This window comes from Manihot esculenta, chromosome 4 (assembly GCF_001659605.2).
Source record: "Manihot esculenta cultivar AM560-2 chromosome 4, M.esculenta_v8, whole genome shotgun sequence".
Classification (NCBI taxonomy): Eukaryota; Viridiplantae; Streptophyta; class Magnoliopsida; order Malpighiales; family Euphorbiaceae; genus Manihot; species Manihot esculenta.
Genome location: NC_035164.2, coordinates 28519200 through 28542406, shown reverse-complemented (window position 1 = coordinate 28542406; position 23207 = coordinate 28519200). Strand labels below are relative to the sequence as shown.

Genomic DNA, 23207 nt, shown 5'->3' with positions numbered 1-23207 from the left:
AAAATAAAAGAAAATATAAGATGCTAAACTGCACAGGGTTTTACAAGTATAAAGCATTTAAAAGCTTTTTTTTGTAAATGTCTAACCTCTTTCAAATAAAATTACTGTACAGATTTAACTGCACTATGCTGCTCAAAATTTCTAAAGTTAAGTATGCAAATAATCACAAGCTGCTCCCTTTTTGCAATGCCCATTTTCATGGAATTTGCATACTCTCTGCCCTTTAAAGGGAGGCCTAGAACCACCATCCCTTTGGCTGCCGAATGATGACTGCCTATTCCATGGCTTACCTCCACCATAACCAGTATCCCCACCCTGAGAACCACCATCCCTTTGGCTTGAGAATCTGTCTCCATTGTTGTTCTTTTCACTTCCCCATGACCCCATGTTCCCTGAAGAAGCTGCCCAGTTGGGATTTGCATTCCCAGGAGGTTGTCCTTGGCCAGATGCAATCCAAGCTGGATTGGTGTTTACTGGTGCCTGCCCTTGCCCAGGTGGCATCCAACCCTGAAATGCATTTCCCGGTGCTTGACCCTGAACAGGAGCAGCCCAACCCAGATTTGCATTTCCAGGTGCTTGCACTTGCCCATGTGCAACCCAGCCTGGGTTTGTGTTTGCTGGTGCTGGTACCTGACCAGATACAGCCCAACCCTGATTAGAATTTGCAGATACAGGTCCACCCCAGCCCATGTTCGGATTTCCTGGAACCGGTCCCCAACCAATATTTTGATTTTCTGGCCCTTGTCTAGGTGTAACTGATTGGTTATCAGTACTCATGCTCCATGGCACATTAGATGGAGCAGCAGAAGGCTGAATGTTTGGTTGCCCAGGCATTTGACCTCGCCAAAGATCAGATGGTGCCAAACCTGAAGTTCCTGGTACAGGAGAAACACCTGTTTGGTTGCCTGCAATAAAGGATGAAGTAGAATTATGGGCAGCAGAAGATGCATCGCCCCAGTTTCCATAAGTATTAGGTTGAGTGGAAACTGTATTGTTCTGCTCTGGCTTATGGGATGGTGCACTTCCCCACGCCTGAGAAGCAACCATTTCAGGCTTTGAAACTGAGACAGCTCCCCATCCTTGTGTTCCAATAATAGGGTTATTATTACTCACAGGCTGAACCAAATTCTGGATACTTTTCATATCAATGACAGTATTAACTGAAGCACCACCAGAATCAGGTGCCAGAAGCGGATGGGAAATGACCTGTACCCTTGGTGATTCACCAGGCAATGTTGATTGAGAATGCATCTGAGGAGCATTTATAGAACTCAACGGTTTTGCCGAAGGAGATGGAGTTGCATGTGGCAATTGGGTAATTTCAGGGATAACTACAGTAGCGCGTTGCAGCTCCCCATTACCACCAGGGACTGAGTTGGCCCCCAAGAGAGATCCACCAGGTTGAGCTCGGGTGGGTGACCATCTGCTTTCATATGGTTTCCCCATTATTCCACTTGTGGCAGCTTGGGCTGGTGTTGGGGAAGGCAAGTTTGTCTCAGAAACCCACTTTTCTGTAGAATACTTTGGAATATCAAGGGGTGCTGAAGCAGCTCGAGCAGTAGAATTACTAATTTCAGGTTGAGGTTTCCAACCCTCCCCTGCATGTGTGGCGTATGAGGATGAATGATGTGGACTCTGATTTTTTACGAAACTGCTGTCCACCAATTGAGGTTCTCTCTGGAAATTTCCAGCCAATGCATCAGTCAAAAGCATAGAGTCATCCTGCTTCTCATTAGTTCTCCATATTCTTAGGTCAGCAGGGAAATATCCAGTATTACTCCATTTCCGCAGCTGCACCATGGAGAATGGCCCTTGTATTTTTCCAGATGGATCCTGGTAATGCCATATCTTGTCTGTTTCATTCACTTTGATTGAAGATTGTGCTACAACTGCAGAGGAAGGTGCCATTGCAATATCCTGTTTAACACTAGGAACTGATTCAGATGATAGTACAGAATGGACATTCTTAGCTTCCAAATTTGAAGCAGATTTTGGCTTCTCCCAACTTTGTGATTGCAGTGGTTCTCTGTCCCTTCCATGACTCCATAAGCTTTCATTTAGTATCTCGCCAGCTCCAGTATTATCATCACCTTTCGTCAAGAAACCTTTATTGGACAAGTTTCTGCTCAACTCCCTATTCGAACTTGAGTAATTTCTAGTTCCCCATGAATCATTTGAAGCAAAACTTCCTCTTCCAGGAGAAAGTGGCTCTCTCCCTCTCCTGTTGAAGGTACTACCTCCAGGTCTCAGATAGTCTGCAACATTAAAAGTTAAATGTCAAAATTGAACCAAAAAAGAAAAGACAAAAGAAAGGTAAAAGAACTATGAAGGCAGTAAAGTTTGCAAGTAGAAGAAAATAAAAGACCTTGTCTCTTTTCATCTGTTTGGGCTTCATCTTCCTCAGACTCATAACTTGGATCCATATTTGGGTCAGCATGAATTTCTGGAATTTCTTCCAATCTGCGTTGGCGCTCCTCAGGTGATTTTAGAAGCTGCAATTTCTCTACACACTCTCTAAGCGTGAAGCATAAGTTAAGGACTACATAAAACTGTTACTAAGAAAGATGATTGCTTCCAAAGGAGAAATACAAATACAAATAACAAACAAAATTATACAAGACAAATTTTAATCTGCTTTCAAAGATTAAATGACATAAAAAGGAAACATGTAAATGTAAAGCTCTCTGACCATCAGATATGATAAAGCTGCATTCTCAACTTGCAAAAAGCTTTTCATAAGAAATTAATGGAACAAACCTCCCCATAGGAAACTTTCTTAGATAATATCATCAAAGAATCAGAACTTCAAAGCATGAAATTCTCATATTCAGTCTCAAAAACCTAATATATGGCTCATTTCTCTCCTTTCAATTTCATTGAAGGCTTTCTAAGAAATTTTGATACTAAATCACTTTGATTTACTATACCCACAATGTTTTTACTCTACCTCCTCCCTTATTGTTCCTACCACATAAACTTGTTTCCTCTTCCGAAGCATTTCTGTCAATAATCCTGAATGATGCCAGCTCCATCTTAGAGGATTTTAATCTCTGAAAGATCCAATCAAGCGACATAAGCAAGCATCTTCTTGTTTTTTCATCATGTACAAAGAACCCAGATGTTTTCCCCACCAATAAGCAAACAAAGAACTATAACAAGAAAGAAAAGAAGTGTACAAATGTTAGAGGTATACTATTTTAAGACTTCTCAAAATATTGACAACAAATAAAACAAATCCTAGTTATCAACATGTCAGAGCAGGTTTCTACAAGCTCAGAGGTCCTCAATTTCTACGTTCTCCAAACAGTCTGTTGAGTCCCATATTTCTCTATGCCTAGTATACAAGCAAAGCCTCTCCTAGCTTTTAATTCTGACAATTTCTCCCAATACTACAGTTAATTACAACAGCAAACAACAAATAAAAAAAAAATTCTAACATTGATAATGAAGAAGCATGACTCATCCGTTCAGCTTAAGCCTTTGCAAGAAATATCTATTAAGAGAGGGGGAAGAGGCCCTCTTGATAAATTTTTTTGCTTTTTAAATTCCTTGCCTATTGTATGCATGCTTTGCTCTCATACCAAGTCTCTTAAGAAGAGAGATAAATATTGAGAATTTGATGAAAACACATTATAGGTTTCTTCAATTTCATATTGCTTTCCATGAAAAAATACACCAAACAATCGACATGCCTGCCCACCCTGTACACAAATCTTATCCATTTCCCTCAGTATCACTAAGGACTGAATTCATAAAAGGTTTTCCACAGAATCACAAGTCCCTCTATCTATTAATCTTGAGATTATCCAGTCTTTCAAGTTTGTATCTTTGCCCTGCTCCCTTGTTTCACCAATTCCATCTTCTACCCTACTATTTTAAGAGTTTCAAATCTAGGCAGCTATCTCGAAAACCAGAACCTTAAGAACATTCATCTTCAAATCCAACATATAACAAGTTCCGTCTCTCTCAAGCTTTGTAGGACACGAAAAATGGCTTATAATACATAAAACCCAATATAATTACCACCAGAAGTGCAAAGATAGGTAGCAGAACTACATGCAACAATTGCAATTATACCAAAATGAAATGGCATATGAGATAACAAATGAGTTGGAAGATTCAATTAAAATGCTCAGACCTAGTAGTTTAAAAGAATAAAGTTAATATAGAGTCCTTTAATGGATGTAAGACTTTCATTTTTCCATGTTCAAATCAGCACATAGATTTCTTCTTATTTTAAAAAATAAAAAAAAATAAAAAAAAAGAAGAAAGATCATTATATTATAGGACATGCTTTCCCATAAACTCAAAATCAGTAGTTTTATAGGACTGAAGAATTTTGGGGAAAATTTTGAGTATTCTTATATTTCACTCTTAATCTTTACAATTGGTCTACATGATTATTTATACACAGAGAATCATATCTAAACAGAAAGCAAATAATCAAATAATAATTACAGAGATAATTAAGGATCCTAATCAGATCAAACCAAATCTCTAGAATCAGCTAGGATTAGTAAATAAGTCAACACTCCCCCTCAAGTTGGTGCAAAGATGTCACACATACCCAACTTGCAAATCAGATTATGGTAGATCTTGTTGTTAAGTCCTTTAGTAAACACATCCGCAAGTTGCCCCGTAGAAGTCACATGAACTAGACTCAAGACACCATCTGTTAATTTTTCTTTAATGAAGTGCCGACAATTTCAATGTGCTTGGTTCGGTCATGTTGGATTGGATTTTGTGCTATACTTATAGCAGCTTTATTGTCACAATACAAGGTTATCTTGTCTCTCTCGAACAATCTCAACTCTTCCAATAATTTCTGCAACCATAAGACTTCACATGCTCCTTGGGCCATTGCTCTGTATTCTGCTTCCGCACTTGACCGAACAACATCACTTTGTTTTTTGCTCCTCCAAGTGACAAGGTTCCCCCCCACAACTGTGCAGTAGCCAGAGGTGGATCTCCTGTCATCGAGAGATCCTGCCCAATCTGCATCTGTAAAAGTTTCAATTCGGAGGTGACCATGTTTGGAGTAAAGAAGCCCTTTCTCTGGCGCAGACTTTAGGTATCTCAAGATGCGAAGTACAGTTTGCATATGAGTCTCGCGAGGGTTATGCATGAATTGGCTGACTAAGCTAACAGCATAGGCTATATCCGGTCGAGTGTGTGAGAGATAAATCAACCTTCCTACCAATTTTTGATATCTTCCAATATCCACGGACTCACCAATTCCTACTTTCAGCTTGTGATTGCTTTCGATGGGAGATTCTGGTTTACACCCCATCATACCAGTTTCTTCCAAAAGATCCAGAATGTACTTTCTTTGGGAGATGAAAATTCCTTTTTCTGATCTAGCCACCTCGATACCTAGAAAATATTGCAGTTTTCCCAGATCTTTGATTTCAAATTCCTGGGCCAACAACCTCTTTAGTTAAGCCATTTCATCTTTGTCATCACCTGTCACCACTATATCATCAACATACATAATAAGAAGGGTGATCTTACCCTTATGATGTTTGATAAACAGAGTGTGATCAGCATTGCTTTGTTGGTAACCAAAGGACATCATGGCTCTACTAAACCTGTCAAACCAAGCTCTGGGAGATTGTTTTAGCCCATACAAAGCCTTTTTTAACCTGTTCACCTTTCCTTGTGTCTTCTCATCAGCGAACCCAGGAGGAATTTCCATGAACACTTCTTCCTCTAAATCTCCATGGAGGAAAGCATTCTTCACATCAAACTGTTGCAAGTCCCAGTCCAAGTTGGCTGCGCAAGATAACAAAACTCTGATTGAGTTCATTTTTGCAACTGGGGCAAATGTCTCTTGGTAATCCACTCCATAGGTTTGGGTGAATCCTTTAGCAACCAATCTGGCCTTAAACCGTTCAATTGTGCCATCAGCTTTGTGTTTCACCGTGAACACCCATTTACAGCCAACGAGTTTCTTCTCAGTTGGGAGAGTGACAAGCTCCCAAGTCTCATTTTTAGCCAATGCTTTCATCTCTTCAATCATTGCTTTCTTCCATTTAGGATCTGCAAAAGCTTTCTTCCAATCCTGTGGAATGGACACAGAGGAAATAGACAAGGCAAAGGCTCTATAGGAAGGAGATAAAGATTCATAAGAAACAAAGTTAGAAATAGGGTGTTTAGTGCAAGATCTGACCCCTTTTCTTTGTGCAATAGGTTTATCTAAGTCATTGAAACATTCAAAAGTTGTGGGTAACTCACCAGAAGAAAGAGTTGTGGGTAACTCATCAGAAGAAGATTCATGACTGGGTAACTCACCAGGAGAAGATTCTTGACTCTGAGTAGACTGCATAATGGCTTCTTCTGCCTTGTCTCTCCTTGAATACCTTCTCAAATCTGGTTTGTCCAAACGACCAGTTCTCTCTCCCTGATTGGACATCTCCCCTTGTCTACTAGAACTCAAACTTTCTAGTTGAACCATATCATTCAGAATCACATAATTCGGGATCACCTCTTCTTGCTCATTATTCTCCCCCTGAAGAGGTGAGTGGGTGGTACTAAAGTAGGATTCAGTTTCTCGGAAGGTAACATCTATACTAACGAAGTATTTCCTAGAGGGAGGATGATAACACTTGTATCCTTTCTGTGTTGGAGAATACCCAACAAACACACATTTAAGGGCCTTGAGATCCAGTTTTTCTGCCGTCCTAGTATGGACAAAGCAAACACACCCAAATACTTTTGGTGGAACAACGTATGAATTCTTCCCTTGTAGAACCGCCAAAAGACTCATAAAGTCAAGGGTCTTGAGAGGCATTCTATTGATAAGATAAGCAGATGCAAGAATTGCATCTCCCCAATATGCTTTGGGTAGATTCATGGTGAACATAAGAGATCGAGCTACCTCCAACAGATGCCTATTTTTCCTCTCAGCAACGCCATTTTGAGCACTAGTATAAGGACAACTAGTCTGGTGTATTATCCCATTACTCTCCAAATAAGCAGAAAAGCTACTATCCATGTATTCTCTTCCATTGTCAGTTCTCAAAATTTTCACCTTAGTATCAAATTGAGTACTAACCATCTTATGAAAGGATTGAAAACAAGAAAAGATTGAAAACAAGACATTACTTTTAGTTTTAATCAAATAGACCCCAAGTCATTCGAGTACAACAATCAATAAAGGTGACAAACTATCGATTACCAGACAAGGAGACAGTTTGAGTAGGCCCCCAAACATCAGAATGAATAGTCGCAAAAGGAATTTGACTTTTATTATGACTCAAAGGATAGGATGTTCTAGTGTGTTTAGCATACTCACAAGCATCACAAAATAGAGAATCAAATTGAGTTCTAGCAAACAAATTAGGATAAAGTTTTTCTAAGACAAAGAATGATGGATGCCCTAACCGTCTGTGCCACTGTATTATTTTCTGATTGACATCCTTATTTTCTCCAAAACAAGCTTGAGATATCGAAGAACCTGGATCACCCTCCAACATATATAAGCCATCATGCAGTCTACCATTGCCAATCCTCTTTCCTGTATGAAGATCCTGAATAACAATGATCAGGAAAGAATTCAATTTTACAATTAAGGGCATTGGTGATAGCACTAACAGATAAAAGGTTGACAGGAAAGTGGAGAATATGGAGGACAGATGATAATTTAATATTGGATGTGCAAATAACAGAACTTGTTCCGGATATGGGAGTAAAAGAGCCATCAACAATTTTGACACTATCTTTGATTAGGGAAGGAAAATAATTGAGAAAGCCTTTAGAAGAACCTGTCATGTGTCTATTCGCACCAGAATCGATAATCCATGGAATATTATGAAGAGATGAAGCATTACCTGACTTTACAAAGTCAGATGTGGCACTAAAAAATGAGGAATCAGAGTTAGGAATCGAGACTCTTTTACCTTCTGCTATCGACACCCTTTTACCTTCTGTCATTGATACCCTTTTACCTTCTGCCATGGTAAAGGTTTATAAACTGTGACAGAATAGGAGGTATCCAAGGTTGTACACACAAGAGAGCCCAATCGATTTACCAAAAAGACCGGATAGCAGCACGGGAAGGCCGGAAAGATGATTGGAATCGTCGCCGGAGTGATCGGAGCAGCAAAGCAGTGACAGACGATGGGTCACGTGCCGGGAAGCGACGGGTCACGCGCCGGGAAGGGGTGGCGCGTGAGCCTCATGCGCAGGCTTTTCCGGCGTCGGAGCTGATCGATGGGCCGGCGGCAGTCCGGTGGTTGTCTTGGTGCCGACAGTGAGAGATTGAGAGGCTCCTAAATGGGTTAGTACCAAAAAGGTAGGTCTAGAGTTTTAAAACCCTAAAGAGGAAAAATTGAATTTGGACCCAAAAAATAAAGAAAAGGCTCTGATACCATGAAGAATTTTGGGGAAAATTTTGAGTATTCTTGTATTTCACTCTTAATCTTTACAATTGGTCTACATGACTATTTATACACAGAGAATCATATCTAAACAGGAAGCAAATAATCAAATAATAATTACAGAGATAATTAAGAATCCTAATCAGATCAAATCAAATCTCTAGAATCAGCTAGGATTAGTAAATAAGTCAACAAGAACATATTTAAATTATTATCTAAAACTTCTCAACAAACCATAGTGGAAAAGCCATACAAACCAGTTTCATAGGTTTTATGTTTCTTTGGAAATTTCACAGGTTTCTTAGTCGCATATTTTAAAAAAACACTTCATCAAATCATAATGTCATTACAAAGAGAAAAATGGTCAAAGTCTGATAGATTGAGCAATTGGTGGTGTCACAATAATGGGCAACTTCCTGCAAAGGCTTTCAAAAAGGTTCATTGTAGTACAAGTTTTTACATCGTGGAATTTAAGGGAAACATCCCCAACAAAGCCTATAGGGGAAAGTAAAAAAAGATAAAGGATTACTAGAAGTATCATAACTGCAACAAGTAGGAAAATAAGCATTTCAGTTTTCAGGTCAAGCTAACTTTATCCATTTTTATAGCAACAAAGTCCACAAGCTTGTTTTAATCATCTTCACTCCAACTAATTTGCATGACTAGAAAAGAAGAATCATGAATGAATCCAAATATGCGTTGCGTAGTTATAAGGATAAACAGATATAAATTCCACTGACAAGTATTCATTCCTCAGTGCAGCATATGTTAAGAAAGTATAGAAGGAAATAAAAGAAGTCAATGACCAGAAACCAACTAAATAAATTAGGAGCAAAATTGATGATAGAATTTCATGAGCAAAGGATATTCCTTCCGCCGGCCCAAATCACTAGCTCGGTCACGAAGATGACTGAGACGTGTAACCTCCGATTCCAATAACTGCATTAGAAATAGTGCATGTGTCATAGAAGAGTAGATTATTATAAAAAAAAAACATCACTTTCTTAAATAGCACGAAGAATGATTCCAAAAGAGGCAAATTAAACAGTCATCATGCTGAGTAAGTAATCAAGGTTATGTTAGTTATAATTTGAAAGAAATAAGATGTAAATAGCTCTCACGCAGAGAGTGACAATTCACAAATTATCAAAGTATCAGATAATGGCCATTACTGAGGTAATGTGACAGCCATTCAGAGTCTTGCTGGTATTGGTGACAGTCAAAATATTTCTGTAGCAGTAAGAACCTATCAGTAAAGGCTGTTTCACATAAGAGCAGCCCCCCTGGCTCCTCCAAATACCATTTTTGCTCTTTCTTTAACTAAAATCCTTTAATTCTTACTAAAAGAAATTTTGGCCTGAATATATAGGTGCACCTTCACACTTTGATTTGTCAGCTGATAACAATGAACATAAATCACAGGTCCAAAAACTCTATTGACATATACATGCTCATTAATTGCATTTAATTTCTTTTTGGCAAACTCCTTAATGTTTATTCATTTAATGCATTTTACATTTTCTTTAAAAGGAAAAGATCTACATAGCAGTAAGCCACAAGAGTGCAGTTTCCATTATATGTGTCTACAATTGCAATTTAAATTCATAAATAGTAGTGCTTGAAAGATAATTTCCATTTGCTAATCCTAGAGCTTGACATGGTCAAAAGGCTAGAGATGGAATATTTTTTCTTTGCCCTGTTAGGTTCATCTCCCAAACCACAAGTCAAGGAGTCCTACCACATCCAATTCAGCCTCAATTTTACAAATTATATTATAATATAGAAAAAAGGTGAAGTCTTATTTAACTTTATAAATATATCATTTATCACTCAATGTTATTCTTTTTTCCCTCAAAAGTCAAGGAATGATATTCAGTACTTAATATATTAACAATTTACACAGCAAAATCAAAATGTCCCCTACTTGCCCGTACTCCAAGGTGGAATATAAAACAACAAAACCCATCTCAGACAGAAGGATAAGGAAATACATCGACATTTACCTACATATAATCCAACCAATGATAGCAATTAAGTGTGAACCATGAATTTTAAATTTTCAAAGCCGAAGAGCATCTCCACATGACGTGTAAAATTGCCCCTTTTTCAGATAGGACCATAGTGCACGCTACTTTTTTCCAATTCAACGAATTTATACTGAAGGAAGCCATGATTCAAATTCAACACACAAATGTACATACTTTAATTATGCTGGATAACAATTTCGAGTTTGCCATAGAAAGTTCAAGATAATAATCTTCAGAAATGCTCCCAAAACACATTTCATACCAAAGGAGAACCAGTGCCATAAAATATCATAACCAAAGCTAAGAAAGCAAAAAATTATTACACATCGACCACAATCAATCCTTCCAATAGAAGTCAGAACGGGAATCCTTCCATATGATTTCTAGGAGACATTAGCAATCAAATGATCCAATATTTTCCAACTAATTAGCTTTTTCAAACTTTATTATTGAAAGGATTATGTATTAATCAAATAGTAGTATATTTTTGGTTTTTAGTGACACAAGCCGGAGGCTGACACAAACCACTGGATGTGGGTGACTCGCATATTATTTCTAAAAAAATAATAACGAGGTTGTCCTAATGGAAATTTCACTCTTCACAGGAAATTGGTAGTGAGTGAATCTCGATTAGAGGTGCATCTAATTAAACTTAACCATTTGCTGTTTTCCTCACTAATAGTATGGAATTTTTAAAATTTATCTGCATTCATCTAGCAGGCAAGCAACATTAGGCCAGAAGCATATCCTACCACACATGATTAATTGAAAAGGTGGAAGACACTAAACCTAGCAGGCATGTATCATCCAGCCAAAGGGACTCCAAAAAGCTCAAAGGAATTTTTTTTTCTTAATTAACTGCGAGTCGTATGCCTTTCGAGTTCATACCAAGAGTTTAGACTCTTTCAATTACCATTTTCTTCTTAATGTACTTAGCACATTATTTATACTCACCGTAAATACTCATAATTTTACTTTCTTACAAGTAATTTTTTATATATGATACAGTATTATCACAATATATGGATGTTCAATAGCCAATTAAATTTAGTTCTCCATTGCCATACCACCAAATTAGTGTTACTGTATTCTACTCCTAAATAAAGTTTGCTTTGCTTTTTTTTTTTCATTTTAGAACATTACTGTTTTGCTTAATATATTTTGTATTTTAAAATATGCATAAGGAAAAAAATCAACTTATACTATTATAATCTGTGTCTTTACTAAGCATATCTTATAAAATTGATCAACCTTAACTTTTTTATTTTAATTGCTCAAAGACAATACTGAAAAATAATAGTGAATTTCATTAAGAAAATCTTTTGTACGGTAATATTAGTCCTTGATTAACTTTAAAATAGAAAAGATTAAATTAAATACCAAAAGAAGTTAAAATCAAAGAAAGTACTATACTAAAATTGGAATAAGATTCTTTGACCATTTGTTAAATAAGATTTAGTATGCATACTTGTTAAATAAACTAAATCCAATATAAAAAATTTGTATATAAATTTTAAAAATGTAGTAAAGTATATGAGTCTATCAATGTTTTGTTAATTAATAAAAACTGTAAATATTTTCTTCCTGGTGACTAATCATTTTTTTTTCAATTTGTAAACAAGGTAGGAGCTAGCTTTCTCTTTTCGTTTCCTTTTATATATATATATATATATATCCTTATTTTACTAAATTTCTAATCCTAATAATCAACATTCAATTTTTTTACATTACTCAACTTTGAAGTTAAAATTATAGCAATAAGATAGTATCCTTCTGTAAATCTATTAACTAGAATTTCACTGTCACTGGGATTAAAATAGTACTATAAGATACATCAGACAATCATTTTTGTTTGTCGCTTTGTCATCATCATCCACTGGCAACACAGTGAGGCCCGCTGCCTGGATAAGCACATGTGGATAGATGCAGCCACCCATAGACAATACTAAGCTAGTGTTTTTTTTTTTTTCTGTGTGTGTGTGTGTATATATGTCATTAGATAAATTTGAATTAAGGTGACGAAATAGGTTAATATATAAACTCTTTTATTTATAATGTTAAAGTTTTAATTTTAATTTAGTGTATATAAAATCTTTTTTTATTTTGATATGAAGTTAATATTAATATTGATCTTAACTAAAGATTTTTAATTAACTAAATCAAATTCTTAACGTTACTACTATTAGAATAATGTGAGAGAGTGAGAGAGTGAGAGAGTGAGAGAGTGAGAGAGTGAGAGAGTGAGAGAGTGAGAGAGTGAGAGAGTGAGAGAGTGAGAGAGAAATCCAGGGCTGCAGTGCATGGCAACTGCATGGGCCCTACAGCTCAAGCGAAGAATGGTTAGAAAGTAAAGGATTTCACATTCAGTTAGGGATAAATCAACTTCGGAGATCTATGATGTGAAAATCTCAAGAAAGAGGTAGGCCCCACCACTATCTCAAATCTATATAATAGACAATGACATGGAGGCTGATTAAAGAGGGAAGAGTCCTCATCTCCTGCACACGTACATAATCTAACTTAATGGCTTACAGTGACGATGACAATAATGAATAAGACCACCACGCCTTTCTAATTCTATGCAACAAAGACATGCTGAGTTGTCATTCTATTATTATTAACATTTCTTTTTCTTTTATTTGTTTTTCTCTTTCTTTTACTTCCATTATTATCAATTTTCAATTTTTAGCTTTTAACTACTAATTTAAAGTTTTTATAAATATAAGTTTAAGTTACTTGTTAATTATTACAACAATAACTAGTATAAATGTAACTTTTAATTCAGCTAGAATCAGGCTGGATTACAAGGAGGGAGTATACTAAAGAGGAGAGTATCCCCATGCTCTAGCTCATGGATGGTGAAAAGAAGATAAAGATTTACTTAAATACTTCCCAATTTCCATGGATAGTTTGCTTTTGTTCAAAAATCACATCAAGCTGACTTAGAACATTCGAAGAGCAACAAGAATAATCATTGTAGATGGGAAGTCAAACATCATAACAAAAATTGTTGACACTAAAAACTTACATCTTCAACTCTAACAGCCTGAAGTGCCATGGCCTTTTCCTGAATGTCCCCCTACATGCAACAAACTGTCACTTCAGGACACACAGAATGCAGAAACTAGTACAAAGAATGCAAAGTAACATACATACCACAGTCAACCGATTGATAAGACCACATTTTATGCTCTGCCGCAGCCGCTTGCATTCATCCTAAGAAAACATAAGGCATGGAGAGATAACAATAAATTTCATAAATTAATCTTTAATATCATCAATAATTCCTGATGCATAGCAATTTCAATTGAAAACTTGCAATATTGTAAAAAGCATAAACACTTTATGCGTAACCATTAACATCTGATATTTCCATCAGGATCCCAACGTTAACAGTATATTTGACTTTCAGAAACATGTTTACACCAGAATATTTCCCTTCCATCATTGCAAGCAGGTGTCCAGAACAGAAGAATCTCTAGCACTAGAACATCATACATTGACTCCAAACAAAATTGTCCAGAAACATTATGATCACAATGAAGCAATACTGAGACAATGAAAAGCGGCGCTACAAGCAAGCTCAGACTCTAAAGCCTCTAAATTTAGACTCAAGCTTACCTCATTTAGCAAACTAGTAAAGCCAAGCAAAAGACAACCCTGTTAATATATGGTTCATTGGTTAAATATAGACAAAAAATATGGACCAAACTAAGTTCTTTCTCCATAGACTTGATTTTAAATAATTAAATAAATGATATCTATAAATCTATTTTCAAAAAAAAAAAAAAAAAACAATGTGTTATCAACCTACTTAATCATATATGTTTTTCTTTTAATATTAGCTTGTATATGTGTAACATTTTTAAGTCTTACCATGCAAGTTTTATCATTTGTTAGGGAGAAAAAAGTCCTCTCAATTTATTTTTTAATAAACATTTTTTAAATAAAGACTTCTACTCTGTGTTAAAATAGAGATACCTACAACATAATCAAATTATCATTAGTTCATAAAAAAACTTGTGAGCCTCCATAGTCCATACTCCATAGTGAAGCTCCACCTAACTGAAGCTAGCTCATTTACTAAACAGATACTAGAAGCAAACTAGAGTTTAGCACATTAAAGTTAGCAACAAACTCAAGCAAGCTTTTATCAAGTTGAGCTTTGAGCAACTCACAAGTGCCTCAGCTAATTTACAGCCCTAAAGAAAATGCAAAAAAAACTTCACATATAAGTAGTATCATTATTCACCTCAGAGAATTCTTGGTTTGAGATTATATCAATTGATACAATCTCTGTCTTGTTTAAATTTAATATCTCCAGCAGGTAGTCAGTTGTCTTTTTGCCAACTCTATAGGGCTCAGCAGCTTTGTTAGTACCTGCATACATCATTTTTTTTTTTTTTTTAAAAATTATAATCCTAAGAGTTCTATTTTCTCCCAGACTTGGGCCAAAAGTTTGTGAAGAAGTGAAACAAATTAAATGCAATTTTTACCAACAACTTGGACTAGCCTATATAAATCTTGCTTTTGAGCACTTCCAGATATCCTTATCCTCACAAAAGAACCAACAACTTTGTCATGAAATGTTTCAGTATCATCAATTAGATTCTCCAACAAACTCCGCCGTAAATAGATTAAATTGATGTTGTGGATATCAATGGCTGCATAATCATCAAGATTAGATTGCAATCCTCTTCCATCACCCTTTTTGCGTGACCTACGCCTCCTGTCCTTACTAGCCTTCATAAGACCATCAGAGTTTCCATCAGCCTCCAACTGATTAGTTTCAGTATCAACAACACTTCCTTGAAGATCATCTGCCTGAGAATCCTCTTTTAAAAGAAAGTGAGATTCCAGAAGTTTTAACATTTCAAAATGCCCCACACGCGGCTTCCCAAACAATTTCTCAAGCCTTGAATCACAAATTATTTGACTCTTACGACGAGGATCACGAAGTTTGTTCCTTTTTATATATTCCAGAAGAAGAGCTTGCACATCAAACTGAGAACACACAGATTTATCACCATTCTTCATATGCATAACAAATTCCAAGAGCTCCTTTGATGCCCACTCCACACTTCCAACTGGGGATGCCTCTTCAGCATTGTTTACTGTTGTAATCAGTGAATCCTTTTCCTTAGCATGAGCCTTCAACCGCTTTTTAGCCTTTCTTCTTTTAGAAGTAGTTACTTCTGGATTCCCAGAACTGTCTGATCCTGTCCCTCCATCATTATGAGCATCATAAGGTTCATCCATGGATTCCCGCTTCCCACCATATAACTCAGATCCTTTCCATGGATTTTTAGCCTGAGAAAGTTCATCTGATGTTATAGATAGCCTCTCTTTTAAATCAATCCAGTAATCCTTGAATAGGAACTCCCAGCTGCTTTTGTCATCAAAATCTACTTGGGCCTGAACAATTACAAAAGCATAAGCAAAAGAGAAATGTACAAATAAAACTGTCACCAATAGAGAGAGAGAGAGAGAGAGAGAGAGAGAGCAAAAAAAAAAAATGAAATAGTGATACTGAAGTTGTAACGAACAATGAGAAGGTGGAAAGAAGGAGAAAAGGTGATAGATAAAATGGTGATGATGCAGACTAAGCAGCTAAAAAATAAAAATGTATGAGAATTCAGAAAAAGTAGAATTAACCACCACATCAGTATTCTTTCACAAAACTGGTCAGGCTAAGTATAAAATAATAAAAATAATTGCTGAAGCACCAAGTTAAGGAAGCAGTGAAGCAATTAAATGGTTACTACAACAACTGTGCTGCATCAGCTGTCAAGACAAGAGAATACAAATATGAAGAGAGAAGTTCAAAGGAATGGCAGATGGAATGGAACCTCCTATTAAGCAGAGAACCAAATTGGTAGCACCCAGAGACACTACGCTTCATTATGAGAAAGAAAACACAATTAAGCAGATGCCTGAAAATAGAGCAGAAAAGACATGCAAAACAATTAAATAGGAGAATTCCTTCTATCCTATGATCACTACTTCTATTTCTTTATAACATATTTTTAAGGAGATTTTCCAAAAAAGAGATTAGAAGTTCTAAAGAGTTTGTGGAAAAATGAGATTAGAAAAATAGAAGTTCTAAAGAGTTTGTGTGATAAGTTTTCCCCCTCCTTAAAATTATGAGAAACATTGTTATAGAAACAGAGCTGCATATTAATTATTGAAGTACACATTAGGGTATCAAAGATACCAAGAACACCAGTTTAGTAGAGTTCATATATGCATCATCCAAAGCAATTAATTCACAAGTATCTGAAAAGATCACATCAATCAAACAAACACTCATCAGCAATTAAAACAACATCAAACTAACAGAAGTTTTTGTAGTATTGTTTCTGTTCCCAAACTTTAATACATTATACATGAATAGACCAAAAATACTTCGCAGCATCAACCACAGCAGGCTACATGAAGAATGCAAATGCAAGAAAAACATAAAACCTGAAAATTCAACATACCCCTTCGTTGCTTCCCTGCTCACTCTTTTCAATCAACATGACAGTTTTCATGCATGTCTGACAGAAACCTTTGTTACCTCTAACACATAGGATGACAGCATCTTTGACACAACCTTTGCACAAGGAGAATGTGCATGTATAACACATATAGTAGGCATTCTTCTCACAGATGCTACACAGATGCCAACCTAAATTAAGAGAAAATACAAACGTTCACATTAGATTATACAAAAAAGCTGTAAGAAAAAATTATTCATACAAGAGTTTATCAACAAGTGAAGCTACATTGTAATAGATGTATCAAGAAAAACAATAAATTAAAAAATAAAATGAAAATCCTATTGACAATGCTGAAAATGCTCCAAAAGTACTTATACAAGCAAGCACCCTTGAGCAAATATATGCATGTGTCTTGTCAGCAATGTGGACAAACAAAGGTCAAGTGGTCAACTCACTTTGAAGTAGTTTTTATACGTTTATAAAGTGCTTAAATCATTGTAGGTGACCAAAGATATTATAATACTCAAGCAATTTCCAGCAAAACACCAAGAAAAGGAAGAAGAATATAATAATTGAAAGACACAAATTCATAAACCTAGACCACAGACAATTCTGAAACAAATCTGAGTTTCCTCTTTGCCATATAATGAACTTCTTCAAAAGACTGGAAGCTCAGGAAATTGTGCTCTCTGCAAGTCACCCAAAGCAATGTATACCTGCTGGTCAATAATGGTTGAGCCCTCCTAACTAGCATTTGGGCTATTTTATAGACTTGGCCAACTTGATAGAGACGCTTAACCATCATGAAAATGACAGCAAAGGAGGAAAACAATCCAAACAATCTCAATAGGAGTGGGCATAGAAGTGTTGTAGCTCGTAAAGCTGTTCCAGTAGTACCAGAACAATTGGTAATCATCAACAATAAATTGGTAACCATTGAAAACAGAGACTCCGGGGCCAAAGACAGGCACCATCTATGTAGGTAGTTGCAAAGAAAGGAATACTTGGCTGATTGAATGAGTCACAATATCTTGAAGCTTTTACTGTAGAACTCCACTCTATATGATATTCAGCAAAAAAATTAGAGTAGATTGTCACTTCCAAATTTCCATATTACTTATTTTGTTCACAAGTATCAGTATTCGGAAGTAGCAAGAAAGGTTTAGTGGCTCCAAATCTCCCTAAAGATGCAGCCTAAACTAAGTGGAATAAAGCAAATGGATCCATATAGTCCACCCCAACTAATCTGGGAATAAGACTAAATCGAGTTGAGTTGAATATTAGTATTAAGAATCCTGACTTTTTATTCTCCTGCTAATAGCATTCTTTTAGCCTCTGTTCATCCCATCATAGACAGTTTCTTACAGTTGAAGCTTGGGCAGGCAAGGAGATAATTTTAAACCACATGCCTGAAGTATAATCATGTCAAAACCCTTAACTGAGTTGATTACAAGTAACTAACGTTCTTCTTGCTTACCTTCTTTCCTCTATATAGAATGCAAAGCTTCTTATACAGAACAATCTATTAGATCATATAGAACAATCTATCTTCTAAAAGCAGAATGTGCTGCTCTTGTAATCAACTATTACTTTTAGCCAGGAATCAACACAATAATGGAGCTGAAGTACATTGTAACATTTTCCCACAAAAAGGTGTATACAAAGCCAGGCTAATATTACAATTGCCTTTGAGACCTTCAATTTTCATCAGATCTATCATCTAGCTGCTAATAGACTAACACTTCACAGAATGCAATCACAATTTTGCAACCTCTACTTGGAACCAAATATTGCAACTATCGGCAACTGCTCGCGAATTTCTACAATTCATGGACACAAATAAGCGGGAGACAATGTTACACCTCAAACCAAACCACACACAATAAACCAACTTGGTGCGCTTGCAAAACTTAAAACAGTGTGCTGGGCAAGAGCTTCCTGTCCCTTCACACAAGCCCACTCCTGCAAGCTTCTCTGTCGTGTATGTACATGGAACCTTTTCCAAAGAAAAGAAAAGAAAAGCAACAACTTCAATACTTAAAAAGAAATTACAATAAAGGGATAAGCTGAAAAATTGGAAGTGTTAAAATAGTTGTGAATGTGCTAAAAACCTTTAAAATAAACAAATATTAAAATTTCATTATTCAAGTGGTGAAGGAAATTATTTACATCTTCTGATAGAATCAAAAAATTTCCAAATTTTTCATCCTTAGATAAAATCAAATTTTCCAAATGTTTACCATCGCAAATTCACAAATGCACTAAAAAAACACGTATATATACTCGCTACAAAAATTACCATCAACCCTATATTCCTCAAGTTACAAATTTAAAAATTAAAAATTGCAAGTGAAGAAAAGCAAAACCACATCAGAAAAGTCCACCATCAGCAGAAACCAAACATCTGAAACACCAGAGAATAACAAGTAATAAAGTAATCAAATACAAAAATATACCATCAAATAAAGTTGCTAAAAACTTAAAGAGAAAAAAGAAAAACTGCTCACCACAATTCCATCGACCTCTAGCCCGAAAGAATGCCTCATCTCGATTAACACAGGAAGGATGATATGCCTTAGGGCACCCCCTACACAATCAATGAAACAAAAGTTAAGACCATAGCAGAATAAAGACTTCATTGCAATGAATTGTTCTTTTTATTTACCTGCGGTCACATAGGAAGAGGTTACCACCATCAAAGCAAATAAAACAAACATCCTCCTCCAACTTCTTCCTGGTAGAAACTCTAGCGGAGGCCTTGGCATTCTTTCCCCTTTTCCTCTTCCCACCAGCATTTCTGCTCACTTCCTCCACTTCATCTCCTACCCCTTCCACCTCAGTTCCATCTGCCAGTTCCATCTCCTCTCCATTCTCTGCTTCTTCAGCCATCTCTGATTCTTCTTTCGCATTTGTAGCATCCATGTCCTCTTCCTTTTCATTTTCCTCTGTTCTGTCAGTTATCCCGACCTCATCCATGTCCCCTGCCTCATTAACATCCTCCTCTGTCTCCTCTGGCATCTTAGTTTCCTCCGCATTTTCAGACATTTCAGTCTGATCTGCTGCCTCCATCTCCTCTGTCGAGGTAACTTCTTCTGCCATCACCTCCTTCTCCTCCTCCACCTCCTCTGCAACCTCTTCCTCCTCTACCTCCACCTTATTCTCCACCATGTCAGCCATCTCTGCCTCTTCTTCCGTACCAAAAGCTGCCTCCTTTGTTTGGTCTGACATGTAAGCTGTCTCTGCGGCTTCTACAGTGTCAGGAGCCTCCTCCTTTGTTTCCTCTACCACGTCCCTCTTCTCCAGATCCTTATACCCCATTGCTGGTCCCTCCATAGTCTCTGTGATATCTGTTTCCACTGCCTTCCCAGAGTCCTCTACGACCTCAATTTTAGTCTCTAATTCCTTATTCACTCCTGGCACGTCAACTCCGGCATCAGTGACCCCACAATTTTCCTTATCCTCCTTTGTTTCCTCAGGGATGTAAGCCATATCTGCCTCCTTTGGGGTGTCAGAAGCATCCTCCTTTGGTTCCTCTACCACGTCCCTCTTCTCCGTACACTTATCCACCATAGCTAGTTCCTCTGTCGTACCAATGACATCTGCTTTCCTTGTCTCCCCAGAATCCACTACCAAGTTAACAACAACCTCCATTTTAGTCTCTGTTTCCTTATTCTCTCCTCTAATGTCAACTGCAGAATCCACGATCCCATATTTATCTTTATCTTCATTAGATGAATAGCTGACGTTTAAATGTTGATGCCATCCCTCTCCAGGAACCAATTCATTATGTTCCCCTTCTTTTCTTGGAGTTTCATGCAGAATTTCTGGTGTCTCAATACCCTGGCCCTCATCTTTGACCTGAGCACTCTCCTCTTCGGCCTTAACACTCTCTTCTTCGCCTCCCTCAGCCACCGCTAGCTGCAGCGATCGTGAAGGATGAGATTGAGACTCGCCACCACCTCCATCCAACTCGCTAAACTCTATCACGGACATGTTCTCCCCTACAACGACATCCCGATAACCACTGTCATTGGGAACATTAGTTTCTGTTTCAGGTGGTGATCGTGAATCGCCATCCCTACAGCCACCACTGAATTGTGGGTCGGGTAATTCGGTCACCGGGTGGGGCATACATTGAGGCCGAGTACATAATAGGTGGCCTCCAGTTTCAGGCTCTGTAGCGGTTGCCGTTGTTGATGTGATTATAGAGTGGCTTGAATTATCGTCTTCTTCTGTTTCCATTGAAGAGATTGAAGTGAAAATTAGAAAACCCTAAAAATGGTTAGGGTTTTGAGCTTTGGGTGAAATCCCGTCGTTTTCTAGAGAAGAACGAAGGCATTCGCAAAGGTCAGGTCTTTATTTGCACCCTTTGATGATGAATTGCGCCCTGATATTGGATCGGGTTTTCTTCTCATGAGTATGGGCTCAAACCCAATATTGTAAGGTTTGCTTGATTTTTTTATATTTTTACGAAATGTTACGTCTTTTCGTGTGGATGAGAACGAGCAAGAGATGACTCGCATAAAATAAAATGACGGGTATTAATAATTTTATTTTTTGAATATAATTTTTAATTTTAAGATATTTCACATTTTTATTTTAATAATTGAATTAAATATTAAAATTTATAAAATAAAAAGGATGTTAATGGAAATTTGAAAATGAAAATACACACGTATGTATGGAAGTACAGTAAAGATATATGCAAATTTCCTTGTATATAATAGATATGCCATCCATACAATTTTATTTTATTTTATTTTAATGTGTATTAAAATTTATTTTTTATAAAAATTGCTTAATTATATATGGAAGGAAAAGCATTTCTCTAAGCTGGGAAAAGTTGGACAACTCAGCATTATAAAAGAAAATGTCGAATTTATTATTTATTATCAGAATTCATTTCAACTATTTAAAATTACACAGTATCATTTATAATTTTATTATTTTGTATATAATATTAATTTTAAAATTCACATTAGTCATATATGTTATTGACATTATTTGAATTCAAATATGTTAGTAATTATCATATATAATCGGAAAGCTTATGAAAAAAAATAAATTTAATTATTTTGATATGTTAAATGTATTTAAAATAAATTACAAAAGTAATATATTATATTTGAAATGTTTGTAAAATAATAATTTAAATTTAAAAATATCAAATATATTTTAACCTATATTTTTTAGTTTGACACGAACTTGAATTATACAATAAGAATTAAAATATTAAATTTTATTTTTTATCTAAATTTACTTTTGAACTATTATTAAATGACTAAATAAATTTAAATAATGCTAATAAATGGAAAAGAATATAATTTCACACTCTTAAATTTTTATAAGTAATAGCTTTATTTGATATTTTAAAAATAATTTATGGATGAATTTAAAAAATTAATATTTTTATAACAGTTATATTATTCGGGACTGAAATCATATATCCATCAATTTGAATTATGAGAAATATGTCTTAGATATTTATATTTATATTATATCAAATTATATATTATATTAAAAAAATGGACAATCAATCTTTTTTCTGGATTCAATAAAAGTCTACAAAAATGAATAGTATATAATCCCAAATAAAATATATATATATAAAAAAGAGGTCGATTACTTCTATTTCTAATACTAAATGATGACTACCTTTCTAGGTAAGTAAAGACCTCAACGACTATGAAGAAGAAGAGGCAAGGGTAAGAAGATCAGAAGCTAATCTTTATCCGAAAAAGGCATATTAGAAAGGATGTCCCTCTTAAGAACTTCAGAGGGAAGGTATGCACCTTACTCGACTAGAAGAGGAGCTATCCAATCCGAAAGGATCCTAATAAAGTCGGAAGTTTGTCCATCTACTTTCTTAATATGGAACTGGGATTGAGACTTTCATGTTAAAAGTTGAAGATCTAAGTTGTTCCTCCAAGAGCAGTGCAATCTTAATAAGAAATAAAGTCGGTAGCTCTTCTGTAATGACCCGAAAATCGGACCGCTACCAGCGCTAGGATCCAGATCGACTTAAGATCGCCGGGACCCGTAGCAAACCTACTATACATCCTGTCATACCTGATAAATCTCATACATGATCATACATTTGCATAAAAATTTTAAACTTTCACATATACCAAACATACTCTAACACGACTCTAAACATCTCCCAAAAAACCTCCTAAAACATCATAAAACATGCATGCAAAATAGGTAAAGGAAGGCTGGACAGGGGACTTTCGGCGGCAGGTTCGGCGGCCGAAGGTCCCTCCAGAGCCGAAAGTCATGCACTTTCGGGGGCAGGGTTCGGCGGCCAAAAGTCCTTCCAA

At 36.2% G+C, this 23207-nt stretch overlaps 1 protein-coding gene across 1 annotated transcript; it reads right to left on the bottom strand.

The window, feature by feature from the left end:
• Positions 1 to 4: 4 nt before the first annotated feature.
• Positions 5 to 21281, bottom strand: LOC110613996 (zinc finger CCCH domain-containing protein 19). The gene is made up of 10 exons (XM_021755439.2): positions 19553 to 21281; positions 19395 to 19474; positions 16888 to 17075; positions 14902 to 15820; positions 14658 to 14785; positions 13562 to 13621; positions 13434 to 13484; positions 9247 to 9317; positions 2366 to 2520; positions 5 to 2255 (listed from the first exon to the last, which is right to left on the bottom strand). The coding sequence occupies exons 1-10, from the start codon at positions 21127 to 21129 to the stop codon at positions 148 to 150; spliced, it is 5337 nt and encodes a 1778-aa protein (XP_021611131.1). The 5' UTR covers positions 21130 to 21281; the 3' UTR covers positions 5 to 147.
• Between the last annotated feature and the right edge of the window lie 1926 nt (positions 21282 to 23207).

What these genes read in the sequence shown, in the direction of transcription:
- LOC110613996 (XM_021755439.2), bottom strand. Translation starts at nt 21,129, where the DNA reads ATGGAAACAGAAGAAGACGATAATTCAAGCCACTCTATAATCACATCA. An exon ending in TAGGCTAGTCCAAGTTGTTG is followed by an intron (nt 14,786 to 14,901) that starts GTAAAAATTGCA and finishes TGATGTATGCAG; the next exon opens with GTACTAACAAAGCTGCTGAG. An exon ending in AACAGATGAAAAGAGACAAG is followed by an intron (nt 2,256 to 2,365) that starts GTCTTTTATTTT and finishes TTAATGTTGCAG; the next exon opens with ACTATCTGAGACCTGGAGGT.